The sequence below is a fragment of the Callospermophilus lateralis genome, chromosome 7 (assembly GCF_048772815.1).
Source record: "Callospermophilus lateralis isolate mCalLat2 chromosome 7, mCalLat2.hap1, whole genome shotgun sequence".
Lineage (NCBI taxonomy): Eukaryota > Metazoa > Chordata > Mammalia > Rodentia > Sciuridae > Callospermophilus > Callospermophilus lateralis.
In genome coordinates, this window is record NC_135311.1 from 135,645,043 (window position 1) to 135,665,486 (window position 20,444).

The 20,444-nt window shown below is 41.3% G+C and overlaps 1 protein-coding gene across 7 annotated transcripts in view; it reads right to left on the reverse strand.

The window, feature by feature from the left end:
- Vps13d (vacuolar protein sorting 13 homolog D) overlaps positions 1-20,444 on the reverse strand; it is a 245,867-nt gene that overhangs the window by 114,188 nt on the left and 111,235 nt on the right. For all 7 annotated transcript variants that reach the window (XM_076861265.2, XM_076861268.2, XM_076861267.2 and 4 more), the window contains 8 exons: positions 17,981-18,131; positions 17,584-17,794; positions 11,598-11,845; positions 10,042-10,233; positions 9,609-9,735; positions 7,950-8,092; positions 4,581-4,711; positions 3,749-3,924 (listed from right to left, as the gene is read on the reverse strand). In XM_076861265.2, coding sequence (XP_076717380.2) covers positions 3,749-3,924; positions 4,581-4,711; positions 7,950-8,092; positions 9,609-9,735; positions 10,042-10,233; positions 11,598-11,845; positions 17,584-17,794; positions 17,981-18,131 — 1,379 coding nt within the window. The remainder of the gene's footprint in view (positions 1-3,748; positions 3,925-4,580; positions 4,712-7,949; positions 8,093-9,608; positions 9,736-10,041; positions 10,234-11,597; positions 11,846-17,583; positions 17,795-17,980; positions 18,132-20,444) is intronic.

Genomic DNA, 20,444 nt, shown 5'->3' on the forward strand with positions numbered 1-20,444 from the left:
ATGACTTCAATTCACTTTCAAGTGGTTCAGAAATGAAAAATGTGCACTCACACAGTGGCATGGGGGAGAGAGGCAGGCAGGGGTGGGACAGAGCAAAAGGTTGAAAAATTAGTAAACCTAAGTAAGATCTGAGGAAGTTCATTGTTCTACTTTTATAAATTGTTTCCAAATGAAAAATTAAGGAAAGTAAAAGAAACAGATGGCACAGGCCTATTCTCAGTAGTTTAGAACTACACTCGCTAAAACTATTTTTAAAGGATTAACAAAAGATACACAAGTCATCTCTCCTCCCTCCCCTTTTTCTGGGGCAACTATGAGTAACTTTACTATTTGATCTAGACTGGCCTCCCGTTCTCCCATGACAGGTCTGGACTGCCTCCACCTGGGCAGGATGCAGACGATAATGGCTGTAGCTTCAGAATCACCTACCTTTTTTCACCCCTTCCCCAAATGAAATCTCCTTTGGAACACCTCATACCAACAAAGTTCTGGTGAAGTACAACTGAGGGCACATGAGCCCTACACATGCGGCTCCCCTTCACCCAGGGGCTCCAGGAGCCCAGCTGGACAAGCACAGTCCCCGGATGCAATCCTCACTGGAAAGGACCCGGGCAGTGTGATGGGAACGGCCTGCCACTGAGCACACACAGCATTTATAAGTCACATCACAAATACTTTTATTCTGAATAAATACTTTTATTCTATTGTTGAATTATTCACATTTCTGTTTCTTCACAGTGGTGTTCTCTGTACAGTACTAATCAGAAAGCTTAAAAGATTGAATTTTGCTTCTAAATGTAAATAGCACTGATTTCATATTTTTAGCTTCAAAAGTATTAATGAAATAAATTAAGACACAAATAAATGGAACAACACTGAGTTCGTGAATGGGAACCATATTGTTAGGGTGTCAATATCACCCAATACAGTCTAGGCTGCACACAATCCCTGTGAACATCCTAATGGCGTTGTTTTGTTTTGTTATGACAAAATGGAAAAATCCATCATAAAATTTATATGCATCTCAAGGGATTCTGAATAGAAAAACAATCTTGAAGCACAAGATTTTCTAACTTTTTTGCACTGCTGGGAACAGAACCCAGTGATAAGACCCTTCTGGGTGTAAATGGAATCTCCACACACCACATAAGGCGAGAGCTAAGCAACTCAGTGAGACCCTGTCTCTATATAAAATACAAAATAGGGATTGAGATGTGGCTCAGTGGTTGAGTGCCCCTGAGTTCAATCCTCACCTTACCATACACAAATGTCACTCTAATCGAATCAAAGACCGAAAGGCAAGAGCTAAAACTTTAAAACTCTTGGGAAAATGAAGGGGCAAAGCTTTGTGACAATGGGTACGACAACGATTTCTTGGACACAATAACAAAAGTATAAATAGATAAACTGGCTACATCAAAAGTCAACACCACTTCTATCATCACAGAACCCAATCAAAAGTGGAAAGGGCCACCAATGGAATGGGAGAAAATATTTGCAAATCACATATCTGACAAGGAGTTAATATCCAGAACAGAGAATTCCTACATATCAACATGTAACAAACAGTCCAATCCAAAACTGGGCACGGGGCTTGAATAGATATTTCTCCAAAGACACACAAATGGCCAACAGGTACATGGAAAGATGTTCAACGTAGACTCATTAGAGAGAAGTGAATTAAAAATACAATGAGGGCTGGAGCTCAGCTCAGTAGAAGTGTTCTATGGTTAGCATGGATGAGCCTGGGGTTCACTCCCCAAGACCACAAAGACAAAACGACACACTATCTCACCCCAAACAGAATGGATACTACCCAAAACCCAGGATAAAGTAACATGTTGGTGAGATTGTGGAGAAACCAGAACCCAGCACGCTGTTGGCAGGAGAATAAAATGCTACGATCGTTACAGAACACAGCATGATGGTTCCTCAAAAAATTAAACTAGAATGACTGTGTGCTCCAGCAATTCTATGTCTGTGTCTATACCCATGAGAACTGAAGCAGGGTCTTAAACAGATATTTGGTTTTTTCCTCACTTTTTCTTTTTTTCAGTGCTGAGGATCAAGCCCAGGACCTCACACCTGGGCTTGATTTAGCACTCTGCCACTGAACTAAATCCCCCACCTCAAAATATACGCGACTTTTGTGTAGCGTGTATGCGTGGTACTCGGGACTGAACCAGGGCACTCTGCCACAGCTACATCCTCAGTACACCTGCTTGTTTTGTTTTGTGAGACATGGTGTTTCATTAAGTTGCCCAAGACTGGCCTTGAACTTTCAATTTTGTGCCTCAGCCTACCAAATGGCCAGGATCATAGGTATGCAACACAGCACCCAGCTATTGCACAGGTATTTGCATATCCACATTCATGATAGCCAAAAGGTGAAAGCAACTCAAATATCCATCAAGGGATGAATGAATGACAAAATGTAGGAAAGATATACAAGCCTGAAATTATTCAGCCTGAAAATTAAAGAAAATTTTGACACATGCAACATATTGATGAACCTTGAGGGTGTTATGATAAAAGAAATAAGCCAGTCACAAACAAGAGAAATAAGGAGCCAGGCATGGTGGCACACACCTGTAATCCCAATGGCTTAGGAGGCTGAGGCAGGAGGATCATGAGCTCAAAGCCAGCCTCAGTGAAGGCGAGAGCTAAGCAACTCAGTGAGACCCTGTCTCTAAATAAAATACAAAATAGAGATTGGGATGTGCTCAGTGGTTGAGTATCCCTAAGTTCAATCCCCGGTATCCCCCACACCCCCCAAAAAAGAGAAATAAGGTACAATTCTACTTATATAAAGTACCCTGAGTGGTCACAGTCCTAGAGACACAAAATAGAATGGAGTTTGCCAGGGGCTGGGGGCAAAGGGAAAGGGTTGAAGAATTGCTTAATTGGCATGGCTTCAGTTTTGCAAGATGAAGAGAGCTCTGGAAATCACACAATGTAAATGCACTTACAGTTGTGAACTGCACACATGAAAATGCTTGAGATGGTAAATTTTACGTTATGTATTTTTTATGGCAATTATACTTTGTTTTATCTGGGTAATGTGGTGTGCATCTGCAGTCCTAGCCGCTTGGGAGGCTTCAACAGGATTGCTTGAGCCTAGGAGTTTGAGGCCAAGCTGGATAACACAGCAAGACCTCCTGTCCCAAGGGGGAAAAATTAATAATTAAAAAAAAAAAAAAAAAAAGCATTTGGGGCTGGGGTTGTGGCTCAGTGGTAGAGCACTTGCCTAGCATGGTGAGACACCAGGTTCTATTCTCAGAACCACATAAAAAGAAATAAATAAGACAAAGGTATTGTATCCATCTACATTTTTAAAAAATAATAATAATTTAAAAGAAAACAGCATTTGTTTGGATCAGGCAGAGAGGTTAAGTCACTGTAGGCTACTCAAGGATACATCTAGTTGATTTTTCTCAAAGAGGAGCTGAGGATCACTCGGTTTGGAGAGATGTACAAATGTGTAAGAACAGACAAAACCTTTATAATCAATGTAACCATCTAAATGTAGACAGAATTTTCAGAGGAACCATTCTTTGGGCTCAGAGCTGTCCCATGGCTCATAACCACAGCACTCTCCATGATGGGCTCATCCCATCAAATGCTCCCACATAGCTCCCACAGCTCTGGGAACTCTGATCCAGGAACACATGTGACCATTTCACTAATAGCAGCATGGGCTGACTACATTACTGCATCTCAAACTTTGTCTTTGAAAGCTCAAACTTACCTCATATTGATATGAAAGGAATTATTCTTGTTGACCTCAAAGCCTCCAGACCAAATACAATTGGGAACGTCCATCAACCTCACACACAAGAGCTGATCATAGTCATTTCGAGGCCAGTGGAACACCACACTGGAGCCAGGAAGGGTGGAGATATAACCTTCGGGATTGGCTGTTCCCTAAGACACAGAAGACCACTGGCTTGAGTTAACAGTTCAGTTCTGCCCAATATGTTACCAGTAATACACAAATGTTTATTGAGTGGCCAGGTACTCTGAGCCTCACCCTCTACCAAGAGCCATTTGGATTATTCACATCACAGAGCTTAGTCTTTTTTTTTAAAACTGAGAATTGATCCAAGGGTGTTCTACCACTGAGCTACATCCTCAGTCCTTTTTATTTGAAGGTTTCTCTGAGTTGCTAAGGCTGGTCTCAAACTTGTGATCTTCCTACCTCAGCCTCCCAAGTCACTAGAATTACAGGAATGTGCCACTGTACCCCACCAGAACATACCATTGTGATGGGAGATAAGCATGATATTAAAACTCACCATGATTTTATTTTTTTAATACTAGGTATTGAACCCAAGGACGCTTAACTACTGAGCCGTATCCATCCCCAGTCTTTTTTAATATTTTATTTTGAGACAGGGTCTCATTAAGTTGCTTACAGCCTCTCTCAGTTGCCAAAGCTCACTCTGAACTTGCAATCCTTCTGCCTCAGCCACCCCTTGTCCCTGACCCCACTCACTAGGATTACAGGAGTGTACTCATCATGCCTGGCTCACTATGCTAACCAATAAGCACTGGTCATTCTCCAAAAGCAAACTGCTTACCTGTCCCCTGGCAAATTCCCTTTGTGCAAATGCAAGCTTGTGAGATGATTTATTGTCTAACAGGTAACGGGGGGCAAAGATGACCATACAGGTGTCAATATATCGACCTCGGCCTTTCTTGACATCAATACCTACAAGTAACAAAAACCATTTTCATAAATTAATAAAAAAAAAACCAGAAAATTCTTGGTCTGACAAAAAAAATCATCAGTCTTCACAATTACTCAGTTTCTCTGAGAAAACAACTATGTCACTGGGGGGACATCAAGCCTTTCAAGGGCAGAGTGAAATCAGCAACTGCATGCAAAGCACCAGGGCAACATCAATAGCCCCACAACTCCCGATTTCTTCAGGAAATGTATGCCCTGTGACAGCAACTGAAACACACAGGTGTCCAGTCCCACACCTCAGGCTTCCGTTTATGAAACTGACTACCAAGTTTCACGTGATACCTTTCCCCACACACGCAGGCATGGAACTTCCCTGGAGAATTTGCCCCTCTTAGAGGACACAGTACAATGTCCAGAGCTCTTAGCTGGATCTAAGAGCTCTGTGCTGCCTGAACTCAGTCGACTCTTGTCAACTTCCTTTTTGTTCACTGTCCAAGAATCCAGCTCAAACCCAATGCTAAGTGTTATAGAATTCATTTTTCTCAAAATAAGTAGGTTCTCAGCACCTACTACATATTGGAAAAACAACAGAAGTCAGTCAGAAGAAAATCTCAAAACAAGAAGTTCCAAATAAAGAATTACCTTTAAAAAAAATCTGATAACAATATTTAAAACTAGAACACTCGGTGACATGAATCCTTCATTCAGACCATAAATGCGGGATCTATATTCCAAGTACAGGGCTGGGCTCTGACTGTACAATAATAAAAAATATTTATGGTAGAAATAATAAAACTAACACTTACTGCCCTCTTCATATATGCTAGGTCCTCCTCTAAAGGCTTTCCATTTAATCCTCACAATAGCCTTATCAGGTATTTTAATTATTCCCATTTTACAGATGAGGAAACTATGATATGGAAAGCTAAGTAAGTGGCTCCAGGTAGCATAGCTAGCAGAGGGCACGGCCAGGCTTCAAATGCAGACAGTCTGCACCCAGGGTGCCTCACCCCTGTGGCCTGCTCAACCTGGGGGGCAATGTGCATAAGGACCCAAGGAAGCACTCCACATGTATGGACAGAACCTTGAAAATGGAAGACTCCGCCTTCTGATATGACAATCAGGTGTCCTAGATTCTAACACAATCCTAGAGTGTACATCTTCTAATCCATTAACTATCTAATGCACTGGCTTGAAAATTCTGATGTTCTTTTCATGTAAGCCTTGAAAATGACTGAATGACTAAGTGAATCACAAGAATAAGTGTATCTGAGACTTGACCTAAGGAATGCCACATAATACTGGGACGGGGAGGTAAGCCTACTGCTTTTCCTTCTGTGATAAACAGAAGAGCTTAGGTTATCCAAAATCAACAGTATCAAGAGTTAGCTGATCAACTAATACAAAGTCTGCCTACAAAAGATACATTTAATTTGGTATTAAAAAAAGAATCTAAAGTGCCCTAGAACAGCTCAGGCACTTCAATATTTGGAAAAAGGTGAGGGTTTTTTTGTTTCTCTTCAATTTTAGTCGCCTTGGCACACCCCCTAAAAGTCAAGAGCTGAGATCAAAATGCACAAAATCCTTCTTTCAGGAGGTACACATAAGGCTAACTGGCAAAGTTCTCCCTGGTTTTTCAGCTTGGGATAGTTCTTTACATGTTGCTGATCCAATTCCTCAAAATATTCAAGCAGGAGATTCCACAAATTCCGTCAATAACACATGCCGAAATCTCATAAACATTAGGAGTTATAAAGTCCTATCTAAACCTATCTTCCTTCCTTGGTGGAGTGACAAAACTCCAATCACAGTCCTGCCCCTGAATGCACATGCCATGAGCTCAGGGAATGCTCCTCGCATGGCGGTTCCTGGGAACAGTCACCGTGTATTTCTGGTTTGGTCAGCTCAAAGGAGCATGTTCCATTCCTCTCTGAGGCCTCCCCACAAATGTCCTGACAGCGGCTTCCAGACAGCATGTGGAAAGCCAGCATGAAGCAGCCTTTGCCTACTCAAGTGGTGGAGCAAACAAATGTCAGAAAACGTGAGGAACATTATCTTTAGCTGGAGGATCGAATAAAGTTTATTTCTTTTAGAAATCTTAATGTCAACTGTAAGGAGACAGCTTGCATGTCAAGAAAGCATGAATATAAATTCAAGTTTAAAAAAATCTGAAAAGGAAACTATACTTGTGAGACTCTTTTACTAAGAAATCCTCACACCCTTAAACATGCCCAACTGTGCCCAGGATCCAGGATAAATATATAGACCCCACCACTACCTCAGATCTTCCTTCTACAACATCACTCTTTTATTCTTTATTGTCTAATACTGCAGTCATTAGCCAAATGTCACTATTTAAATTTAAGATTCTTAAAACTGAAGAGTGAAAGTTCCACTCCTCTGTCACAGATCGCCACGTTTCTCAAGAACGTTCTGTCAGCTACTCAGCAGCCACACATGGCTAATGGCTGCCACATCAGACAACATGAAACAGGACATTCCCCACCCCCCCCACAAGGGGTCCTACTGGACAAGGCAGGTCTAGGTGGTGTGCAATGTCAACACCACACATGGCTGTGAGGTCCTTGGAATCAGACACTCTCACAGGGACACACTGTAACTGATCGCAACCCTTAGGACACTCCCTCAAGTATGCCCCAGTAGCTCTACAGCACAGGGTACTGCATCCTCCCCTGCCCTTCCTGCCTCCAGAAGCTAAGCAAGTCTGGAGGCTGCTAATGACTAAGCCACCAAGTGTCTTTTATTATATTTTCTGCCTCAAATTCACACACCCCCATTCTAATCCTACTTCTGACCCAGACTTCCCCTTTGCCTCTAGGCAAGTCACTTAACCTCTCTGCTTTAGTTTCAGAGAGAACAATGCTTCTTACCCTCTTAGGGTTTGCAAATTTTAATGAATGCGTGGGAATTCTTGAAGGATAAAAAGCATTCTGAGTGTTCCTATTATTCCCCTGAAAAACAAGGATTCAAGACAAACTGATACTTTCCTGACACAGGTGAGCCTGAAATTAAACAGCCATAGACCTCAAAAGGGCAGTGTTTAGGTGGCTCCTCAGATCCCTAGGAGAATAGATCTGCGTTGATATCAATATTGCATTCAGAGAGCAGGTATCTGACCCACTGTCAAATGAGAAAATCAGCACTTGTAGCCAGGCCAAAATGCACTGCCAGCTAATTCCTCTAAGCCTAAAGTCACTAGCAAAGATTCTGATCCTCCCATTGCCCAAATGTAACCCACCAATGTTATAGATCAGCCCTGGGCGGTTTCCTTGCTGGATGACTTTCAAAGCTCGGACACCACTACCGCCATCCAGGGAGAAGCCCTGACACCAGCCCGGCATGCCTTCAGGATGAATCCCCCTTCCGATTCTCATCGTGCAGCTGTGGGGCAGAAAAGCAAAGATGTATATATTCATCCACAAGCAAGTCTTATCTAACTCATCTAATCAGGAAATGCTAGTGTGGCTAGCACACAGTTAGGCCTCTAACACTGACTTTGTCCTCACTCTCATGTGAATCCCCAGGAGTGAGAAAATTAATCAGTGATCAAACCCTCATCTTAAGATGTAGCTGTGTTACAACAGTATATGAAATACTTGGACATCTACAAATGAACACCTTAGGAGAGAGCACGGGATTCTATGAGAATAAAACATGAGGAATATGCTACAATTTCTACTATTCCCCTGAAAATCAAGGAGTCAAGAAAAAAGCCAAGAACAGTATGTAAGAAGGTGCGGCTGACTGCACGTCACCTCCAGGAACTGAGACCTCATATCGGCAAAGCACCGTCCAATTGGCTGGTGTCCAGTCAGATCCTGGAAATATAACTCCTAAGTGTGTGCTCCAGGTCCACCACGAACAAGTGATGCAGCCCTGGGCACAAGGCACACTGGCCATGAGCCTCAGTCTCCTCATCTTAAAATATAACTATCTCCTGAGTCACTGGCATGCTGGGGAGAATACAACAAGATGATCTAGATGGAAACACTCTGGAAACTGTGAATCCCGTGGATAAAGTCAACCATGACAAATGCTCAGCCCTAGATCTAAAACTGTCAAAATCTTTGACGAACAGAAGGAGACAGGGCTTGCTGAATGTGTCAAGAGGCTGGCTGTGTCTCCGACAAGAGCCGGAACTCTGACTCCAACACTAATCTAGATTCCAGTCTCCCTGGAAAACACATCTGTATCCACTGAGTGCAGTACTCCGGAAACCTTCCTGTTAAGCTTTCTGCCAAATTCTATAGATGATGGCATGTGCCATTTTAGCAGTATAAGATACATCCATTTATCTCTGGATTAGGGCTATAAAATTAGAAGACTCCTATAAAAAGCAGAATGTCAAAACCAAGAATAATAGTGAATTAACATTCCTACCATACATTAAAAGGACATGTTATCTAATCCTCACAGTTGTTATTTTTCCCAGCTGTGAAACATGCAATGAGTGTTTTAAGACCATGAGAAGGCACATTTTGGAGCTCAAAACCTTCCACTAACAGCCCTGATTGGGCCAATAGGACCAAAGGGCCAGTCCATCTGCTCTCTGATGCCCACTCCTTTGCCAAGGCTACAGGAAAAGAGAAACTGCAGAGAAGAGAAAGGACATACAGGTTTCTCTTCATCGGCCCAGTTATAAATAGGAGAACTCCTTCAATAACATGTAAAATAAAACTAGCTTTCATTATAAACCAACAAATGGTTTATTTTCAGGATCAAATAACACAGAAATTAGATCCGAAAAAAATCACATTAGGTCATGGTTCTAGTCCTCTGCCAAGTCAGGACTGTTATCTACAGTATAGTTCCACTTAGTCGGATATATTATAGCCTTTGCTAATTTTTCCCCTTCCCTAGGAGCTTATTTCCCCTTCTCATAAATAACTGTACTCACAGGTTTGGCTGCTCTTTGTCAGCATAGCAGAATAAGAGAGGGCTCAGGCTCCTGGCCAACTCGTGTTCCTCAAACTGGCCTGCAGCATCTGTCTTTGCATTGTCCTGTCTGAAGATCAGTGGTAACCCTTTAGGAAGGATGGAAAAAGTTTATATCAAACAATCCCACCCAGTCTACCCATCAAAGATGCAAACAGTAAACGGGGGGATGCAGAATCAGCAAGGGGGAAAATAGTGTAAACTGAGTTTTGTGGGCTCAATCTGTTATCTAAGGACGGTTTTGACCATGATTAAGCACATGGAATCAGGAAAGTCTCCACAGCTTAGACTGTTGAAGTCATCTATTTGCATTGGCTCCATTTAGTTAGCTGAGCAAATATGTCTGAATTCCCATGACCAACCCCAAGGCTTACTGGGAAAGCCTATTTACATACCTGTTTTGTTAATGAGCCAATATGGAGCGGAAATGAAGATCTTTAAGGACCCTTCTGCTCGACATACAATCCGGATGGTGAGGTTCAGCTGCCGGCGGTTGATGTCATAGAGTCGCATTCTTACCATATAGTTTTGAGTCCCAGGTGGAATGAGCAATTCTTTACAGAGGGGAAAGTTCTCCAATGACACCCCTAAAGAAGGTACAGCTATTGTCTTTCTGGATTCTCACTACTCGAGTTTGTCAAAATAGTTCACAGCAAAATTAAATTGGATTCCTTTTTGGAAAAATCACTAATGACCTCAAAGGCCATTTTCCTCTAGCTGGGATAAGAACAAAAGGAACAGATCAGATGGCCCAGAAGTCACACTAGGAAGCTACACTGCAAATGAGATGAATCAGAGTTCCAAAAAGCTACCAACAATGATTATCAGAGGAGTTATAAGTCAGACCCTGTGCTGGAACCTTCCTTCCGATCCCCAGTCTGGCCTTATTATCTGCATGATATGGAGCAAGTTATTGAACTTCTCTAGGTCTCATCTGCAAAAGGTGGTAGTAACAGGATCTACGTGGCAGAACTGTGAGTAGCACATAACGTAACGCCCAGCGCTGAACACAAGGGGCATTGGTGGGAGGACAGGCCCGCGTTATACAAGCCTTGTTCAACACGTGAAGAAATACAGAAAACTCACTACTTAAATGCCAAATTTTTTTCTATTTATTTTTATCTATTCTTCTCTAGAATGAATGACTAGAGGCCAAGGGTACAACCCAGTGGTAAAGGGCTGGCCTACAGGAGTAACTACCATTGCACTATTTTCCTTTACTAAATGAAGTTCAAGGATCTATCCGGGTGCAGAAACATAATCTTGTCACTGTGGCACATACTGCCGAAGGTCAATGAGTTTCAAGTGGTTGATCTCAAAAATGGAGATAACTCCTGTCTGAGATGGAAATGTGTACTCCTGGGCAGATCAAATGAGATAATGTAGTAAACGAGCTTTCAAAACTGTATATAGAGAAATATCGACGTTGTTATGACCTGAACATGTCTGTGGCAGTCTTAAAGAAATATATTTTCTGCCCAAACAACAGATGTACCCCTTTAAGTGCTGCAAATGTGATTCTCTACCCTGACTTGCTCACCCCTACAACTGAAAATTACTTGTTGCACTGAACATTTTAACCTCCATTTCTTCATTAGTGAAGTGTTCAATAGTGAACAAATCACTATTGCTATCAGGATGACAGGAGATCACATGTGAGAAAGAGCCCAGGTGATGCTGGGGACACAGGAGCTTAGCCACATTCACCCCTTCCCTAAAAACAGCTCATTCTGCAGCTAAGAAAAGCCGGGCTAAAGACACAGAGTGACTGAATACCATATGAGCATGTCCTCTGCAAACCTCATTTTTTCCTAGCTGCACACCTGCTCTGAGCCAGCTTACTGAGACATGACAGGTGCCGCAATTTCTCCAAGATGTTTACTGAGTAGTCTAAATGCTCACTGATCTCTTCCCAGGATTGCTACAAATGACCCAAAAGCAACCGCCTTACCCAGCTCAATGTTCTGGGACGTATCAGCAGTGTGGAGGGCCACCTCTCTTCCAGGTTTCAGGGTTCCATTAATTGGCATTCCTTTGACGTAGAAGTCAAGTTCACAAGGCAGCAGATTACAGATCACCACAGTTGGCAGAAGATATATGGTATGCCCTGGCTGTCTGAAAATCTGTTTTGCACTGTCAGAAAATATGTTTGAGGGCATGTAATCTGGATAATTCTCTTTCTTTATAGCCACACAAAACCTATGAAGATAAAATGGTGTGAAAATCATCAGCCTGAATGAAGAACTCAATTTTTTTCCTCCTTAATTAAATAATATCAAAATAACTCAATAAGTCAGTAAGATATTTGTATTTTTTAATACAAATACATCTACTGAAATCTAATACAAATTGCGTGGATTTTAAATATTCAATTTGATGAGTTTGGGCAATTATATACTCCTCTATAACCACCACTCAAGAACAAGTCACAGACCATTTTCTCACCCCAGAAAACTCTCTCCTGTCCCTTTCCAACCAATATTCTCTCCCTGTCATCCAAGTAACCACTCTCTGGAACTCGCTGCTATGGATCAGGCCCATCTGTTCCTGAGCTACACATAACGGCAACAGGCGGGGCACTACTCCATGAGCTCCCTCTTCCTGCTTCCTGTGAAGTTTCACCAGGGTCAGTCGGGCCCACCACACCTGACTCTCTTTCCTTGTCTGGTGGTCTGTCTGGCTGAATATCACTGGTTCTTTACTCACCATCCTGTTGCTATCCACCTGGGCTGTTCCCAGCTTATGGCTACATGAGCCTTCTGATGCAAGCATCTTTGTGGACACAGGCCTTCGTGTCTTTTAGGTAAACACCTACAAACGGACTTGCTGGGTCCTTTGCTTTTTTAAGAAACTGTCACACATTTTTCCAAAGCAGCTGTATTATTTCACAATCTCACCAGCTCTTTATGAGAGTTTCCCACACCTTTACCAACATTTGGTGTTGTCAATACTTTTTATTTTATTCGTCCTAGTGAGAGTACAGGGTCACTGTGGTTCAGAGCTGCATTTCCCAAATCATCACTGATGATGACCAACTTTTCATTTTCCCATTGGCAATTTGTACGTTATCTTCTGTAAACTATCATTTCGAGTCTTTCTTTTGACTATTCTTATTAGGTTATTTTTAAATTTTTATTTCAAGAAGTTCTTTATGTGTTCTATTAAAAATTGTCAGATATATATTTTTTCCCCAAATTTGTGATTTATCTGTTTCTTTTCTTATTGATGCCTCCTGCTAAACCAAAAACTTTTAAAAAAAGACCAATGTTTCTAATTTTTCTTTGGTATTTAATGCTTTCTGTGTAATAAATCTTCTATTCCATTGATCTACATTCCTGTCTTAATGAAATAATACTGACTTCATTACTGTGACTCCACACTTTTTTTTGTAAGAGAGAGAGAGAGAGAGAATTTTAATATTTATTTTTTTCTTAGTTTTCGGCAGACACAACATCTCAGTTTGTATGTGGTGCTGAGGATCGAACCTGGGCCACACGCATGCCAGGCAATCGGGCTACCGCTTGAGCCATATCCCCAGCCCTACATGAGTTTTGAAAACAGGTTTTGTAAGTCCTCCAACTTTTTGTTGTTGTTATTTTTAAAGAAGACATTGAATATTCTAGATTTCTTGCATTTCTGTTTAAATGTAAGATTAGCTCCCCTATTTCTTCAAAGCAACCATCTTTTAGATCTATTTATTGAGAATGGACATCTTAATGATACCGAGTCTTCCAATCCATTAACATGGAATATCTTTTCACTTAATATTTTTAAAATTTCTCTTAGAAAGGTTTTGTAATTTCTCAAGTAGAAGACTTGTACATCATTTGTTAGACTGAGTCCTGGGTATCTAATTTTTTTAGAGTCATTATAAATAGCATTTTTCTAAAATCACATTTTCTAATTGTTTATTTATGGCTAGAATATAAGCATACAATTAATTTTTACTGATTGACCTTGAACCCTCAGATCTTAGCCAATTAGGTCTATGCTATTTTCTACATATCTAATTAGGTCATTTGCAAATAACAATAATTGTATTTCTTTTCATATTTTCATGCTTTTTCAATTTCTTTTTTTTTTTTAGCTGTCAATGGAACTTTATTTTATTTATTTATATGCGGTGCTGAGAATAGAACCTAGTGCCTCACACATACTAGGCAAACGTTCTACCACTGAACCACAACCCCAGCCCCACTTTTTTGATTTCTTATTTATGATTTACTTGCCTTACTGCAATGGCTAGGACTGCTACTACTATGTTAAGTAGAATGCTGGTTCCTGATCTTGAGGGAAAAGGGTTTAATGTTTCACTGTATTATGTTAGCTGGGCATGGTGGTGCATGCCTTTAATCCCAGTGGCTCAGGAGGCTAAGACAGGAGGATCACGAGTTCAAGCCAGCCTCACAGCTTAGCAAGGACCTAAGCAACCTAAGTGAGACCCTGTCCCTAAATAAAAAAGGGATAGGAATGGGGCTCAGTAGTTAAGGGTCCCTGGGTTAAATCCCCAACACACACACAAAAAAAGTACGATGTTAATTGTAGGTATATCACATATGCCCTTGAGAAGGGAACTTTTTCAAGTTCCTAGTTTGCTGGCTATGAAGAACTGAACGTTTGTGTTGCCAAAAATTCATACGTTGAAGCCCTAACACTCAATGTGATGGTATTTGGAGGTGATTAAGTTTATCATAAAGTCACAGAGGTGGGATGGACCCCATGATGAAATTAACACACTCATAAGAGAAAGACGAGAGGCGAGAGCCTGGCTTTTCTCTCCACCTTGTAAGGACATGGTAAGAAGACAGTCATCAGCAAACCAGAAAGAAGGCATTCTCTAGAACCAAATTTCTACCTTGATCTTGTACTTTCCAGCCTCCAGAACTATGAGGAACAAATGTCTGCTGTTTAAGCCTCTTGGTCTACAGTGTATTGTTATAGCAGCCTCAGCTAAGACACTGGGCATCACCGTGAACAGGTACTGAATTCCATCAAATGCTATTTTTCTTTGCATGTACCAAGATGATCTGATGTTTTTCTCTTTAGTCTCTTAAAATGGTGAATTACTTTTTATTGATTTTATTTGATTTTCAAATGTTAAACTGATCTTGCATTTCTGGAATAAACCCCACTTGCTGAATTATACTTGGTAACATTTTATTGAAGACACTTGTAGCTCTTTAGGGGGGGCCACTAGTACTTAGTTTCCTTATAGTATCTATATAGGTTTTGGTGTCAGGAACATGCTGGCCTCATAAAATGAGCCAAGAATGTTACGGTTTAGATATTAGGTATCCCCCAAAAGCTCATGGGTGAAATAGTGCAAGAAAGTTTTAGAGAAGAAATGATCGGGTTATTAGAATGTTGACTTAATCAATGTTTTAGTCCCGATAGGGGCTAACTGGGGGTAACTGTAGGCAGGTAGGCTATGGCTGGAGGAGGTGTGGGCAGGGCATGCTTTGCAAGTGTATATTTTGTCCTTGTTGAGAGGAGTGCCCTCTCTGCTTCCTGGTGCCATGTTCCCAGCAGCTTTCCTCTGCCATGCACTTCTGCCCTGATGTCAGCTCATCTAGGATCCAAGGAATGGAAATGACCATCTGAAACCATGAGTCACAAAATAAATTTTCCTCCTCCAATTGTTCTTGTCAGGTCTTTTGATCACAACAACGAAAAAGCTGACTGAAACAAGAACTGTTTCCTCCTCTTCTATTTTCTGAAAAATCTTGTTTAGAACTGGTATTATTTCCTTCTTAAATGTCTGTAGAATTAACTAGTAGAGTCATATGAGCTTTGAAGTATTCTTTGTGGGAAAGCTTTTTTATAAATTAAATTTTTAATCTAGGTGTGGGTGGTGTACACCTATGATTCCAGGAACCTGGAAGGCTGAGGCAGGAGGATCACCAAGCCTAAGGCCAGTCTCAGCAACTCAGTAAGACCCTGTTTCAATATAAAAAAAATAGTGATGGACAGGTAGCTCAGTGGTAGAGCACCCCTGGGTTCAATCCTTAGCGCCAAAAAAAAAAAAAAAAAAAAAAAAAAAATTTTAAATAGATATCAGTATCTTTGTATTTTCTTTTTTTAATATTTTCATTAGTTGTTGATGAAATTTTTTATTTTATTTATTTGTATGTGGTGCTGAGAATCAAACCCAGTGCCTCATGCATGCTAGGCAAGCACTCTACCGCTGAGCCAATGTCCCAGCCCTATCTTTGGATTTTCTACTTCTTCTTTCTGTTAGTTCTGACAATTTGTGCTTGCAAGAAGGTATTATTTAAGTATGGAATTTAATGATAAAAAATTATTCTTATCTCTTTTTTAACCTTTTAATGCCTATAGGATCTGTAATAATATCTCCTTTAATTCCTAATATTGATCATTTTAACTCCTTATATTGGCAACTTCTGTTTTCTCTTTTCTTCTTGGTCAGTCTTGCTAGAAGATTAACAGATTTATGAGGTTTTGGTTTTGTTTTGTTTTTTGGTAAAGACAATTTTGACATTGTTGATTTTTTTTTTTTTAGCTCATTGGTTTCCACCTATTTTTGCTTCCTTTTTCTACCTGCTTTTAATTTGCTCTTCTTTTTTATCTTCTTAATAAAGAAGATTAAATCAGTAGTTTTTGTGTCTTCCTCATTTGCTAATAGACCCATTAAAAACTGTAACTTCTAGGAAGTGTTTTTTGTTGCATCCCTCATATTTTAACATATCTGGCTTTTTCATTATTGTTCAATTTAAAATATTTTCTAATGTCTTTTGTGATTTCTTCTTTGACCCATGGGGGTCCTTTGCAAATACACTGTATAATTTCTGAACATTTGGAGATTTTCTGGGGATCTTATTGTTGTGGATTTCCAGTTTAATTCTACTGTGATCAGAAAGCAGTCTGTATGATTTAATTCTTTAATATTTATCAATCCTTGTTTCATGACCCAGCAGATGGTTATCTCTTAACGAATGTTCCACACATTCTTGAAAAGAAGGTACCATCTGGAATTGTTGGACAAAATATTCTATGAATGTCAACTGGAACAAACTGGTTGATGGCACTGTCCAAATGTTTTTTTGGGTTTTTTTCTTAGTTTTTTTTTTTTTTCTATAAATTTCTAAAAGTAAAGTATTAAAATGAACGACTGTGGATATACATTTATCTATTTCTCCCTTCAGTCTATTAAAAACTAGGAAGTCTGGAAAAAGGATATACTGGAATTCTTTACTATTCTGGTACTCCCCCTAAATGTTTGTTTTGGGGGGTTTGGGGGTTTTTTTTGGTGATACTGGTGCTTTTTGGTGATACTTGGTGATACACGGGAACAGGCCTTGAGTACGCTAAGCATAACCACTGAGTTATGAACACCTGTCTTGACTGTAAACTAAACAAAAGTTAACAATCTCTCATCTAGATGAGTTGAAAGACCAAGTTCGTAAAGGTCTCATGATAGACAGCAACCCAGTGTCTTTTCCACCACTGAGTCTAATAACATATTACTTATACCCTGTATGATAGGAAAACAATGAGTTTAAATGGCTACGCAATCTCATAAAAATGTTCCAGAAAGTCAGTATTAGGTACATGAATCTTTATCTAAAATATTTAACAATTTTTCATTCAAAACATCTCCCAGCCCCAGGATTTTGCTTCCTAATTTATACAGCTTTTTACGTTCCCTCCCTAAGGATGTGTCTGCACCTTACGCTCCAGCATACCTGCAACACTCTGTCTTATCTGGGAGAACAGTGTGTGCCAGTTGGTTGGCCGTAAATGATAAGTGACCCCATGCCACACCAGGGGTAAGCCTGGAGTTCCCAGGGACTTGAGCTCAAGAGTAATTTCAGGTTCTAGATAAACACAACTGAGTGCTGAGAGAACCAATGCCAGAAGACCCAGCCTGCAGGAGGAAAGCCAAGGCCACCTGCACAGCAGGGCAGTGTGACACACACCTGAAGAAGCGGCTCTTCTCCGTGTCCATGGAGTGGCACTCTCGCTTGCTGCTGCTCACCTCTGCAGTCTTCACCACATTGGTCCAGTGAATAGGAGCCTTACAGAAAAAGACGCCCAATCCTTTGGGCCGCGCCTGCAGCCGCCAGGAGGTGAGGTGCAAAGGCACAGCGAAGGAATCCCCGGGCATGATGGCGGGCAGCACCACCGGCTCTGCCACAGAAACAGGTATTAGCACCTTGGTGGTGATGCTCCTTGAGAGACTGACTGTGGCAGACAGGAAGCAGGCAGACCGTGCATGCTAGCTGCCTGGGGACAGTCTCACTGGGGAGACAGTGGGGACAACAACCAACAATTGTTCACAGAGTATTCACTATGTTCTAGACAAGCAGCACATACTGTCGGGGGCCGATGGGCTGTCCAGCCGCAGTTCCATTGGTGTCTCGAGTCTATTCCTCACGATGAGGGCGGAACGCACCGTGATGACCTTCCGAGCACTGCCTTCCATGGTCACAGCAAAGACCACCCTGACGGGTGGGAGCGAAGAGAACTATGGGAGAGACAGACACAAAATAGCCATGCCGCTAAAAACCCAGGAAGTACAACAGCAGAACCAGAAGGTCTGCGTGGGGCGCTGTGTGTGCGCATGGTCCTGGGGACTGAACCCAGGTGCTCTACCTCAGAGCTACGTTCCCAGCCCTTTCTGTTTTTATTTTGAGACAGGGTCTTGCTAAGTTGTACAGACTGGCCTCAAACCTTTAATTCTCCTGCCTCAGCCTCCCAAATCCTAGGATTACAGGAGTGTGCCACTGTGCCTGGCTTAAAAGTATTATAATTATCACAGCTCTCAGTGAAATTATCATCAAACCCTAAAGCATTTGGCTGAAAAGGAAGTGAAAGAGTTATAAACACATACTATTAAAAACAGCCAATTCCAAAAACATCTACAAAAATAAATAACATACTCTGATGTGATATCACGAAGTGTGCCACAAAGAAAATATTCCAAGGCCTCCAGACACATTATAAAGAACCCCGGCTAAGACTGTGGCAATGACCTACCCCATTTTCCAAACTTCCCGCAATATGCCCTTGGGTTCCTACATGTCAAACTTTATATGGAAACTGTGGAGAAGACTTGTTTTCAACTCCACTGCAGGGGATTAAATTGACACTGCTTGTCTAGAACGTAGTGAAGATCATCACAGCAGCTAAAATAGAAACACTGAAGAAAGACTCTGCAAGACAGTGCATGATTTACTTCCTGTGGCACTTTCCTCTCAGATTAACAAGAGATTGAGGGCTGGGGATGTGGCTCAAGCGGTAGCACACTTGCCTGGCATGCATGCGGCCCAGGTTCGATCCTCAACACCACATACAAAAACTAAAGATGTTGTGTCCGCCGAAAACAAAAATAAATATTAAAATTTCTCTCTCCTCTATCTCTCTCTCTCTCTCTCTCTAAAAAAAAAAAAAAAAAAGAGATTGAGGAAATGTTTCTTGAACACTAACAATGTGCATTTGGGTGTTGCCCAAAACAGAAAGATGCCTCTGAGAGTCCAGCCTGTCGCCATAGATTCCGGGGTGCTGGGCAGGGTGGCCTGCTCTGGCTCCTTCGCGGGCACAGACGCTGCTTGTCTCTAAGAGCCACTCCACTTGCCCTCTAGGCTCTGTGCTATTCGTTGACATTCCTACAGAAAAACCAATGTTTATACTTCCAAGAACTTTAAAAACAAACTTGTCTTTCTTTGCGATCCTCCTCCAGGCTCTGTGTAGTGCTCAGTCTTTTATAAACAAGATGCTGAGGTTCAGAAACAATGTCTTTTCAGCCGTGGGTGGCAGCTACTGCGTCCTGGTGCCATGTGTTCACTCACACCTTCAACAGACATTCTGGGCTACTACCATGTGCCTTTTTTTTTTTTTTTTAAATGCACAAAGTAATACCCTGGGCACACAAAAGAGAAGGTTTCTGATAGTGCTGCTCTTGGAAAGAGACAATACTTTTCACGGGAGAAACAAAAGACACCACATTCCAGTGTCTTATTCTGCAGTTTTTTTATTAAAGTAAACAGTATGTAAAAATCCACCTAATAAATAAGAAAGCAAAGCTCTCTGTTTTCAACCGAGTCTTCTGGGAAGTCCAAATGAAAAAGAAAAAGAATTTTCTGGAGTGTTTTCAGAGGGACACAATCCTAGGCACAAATCATCATTCAAGTTCAGGCCTCCCTGGCCCAGCCTCCCTGGCCCAGCCCCAGGTAGGCCTGGATAAAGTCAGGCCAACCAACAGCAATCTCCATGCTCTGCTTATAGGCCTGCCTGAACGTTCACATTTCAAAACTTACTCGGGGAGAAGACATTTTTAGGCAAAAGCCTAAAAAGAGTTTTTAATGTCACTTCTGCCTGATGCAAAACACTGAAGAAGGACTCCACAAGACAGTACATGATTTACTTCCAAAGCTAAATGGGGGGTGAGTGAGGATCTTACAATTTTTCCTTCTGTCTTACTTTCATGACCTTTGGATTCCAGCAAATGAAATACAGAGTATAGTGTACTTCTATTTTAACTTAGAAATAAAAGGAAACCTTGCACTAAAACATCTGCCTGCTCTCCTTCCCTGGAATTCTCGGTCACAAAAACAAAATTAGGGGCAAACATTTTCTTGGAAGTTCCTGAAAGAGGAAGGTAACTATTCATACACAAGGGCAGAGATAATCTCAATCATATACACGTCACAAAGTCCTCTGATCATCAAGAGACATACGTCTATATGTGGTCCAGCGCAGTGCACATACTCAAAAACCACAATGACAGGGCTGGAGTTGTGGCTCAGTGGTAGAGCACTTGTCTTGCATGCATGAGGCT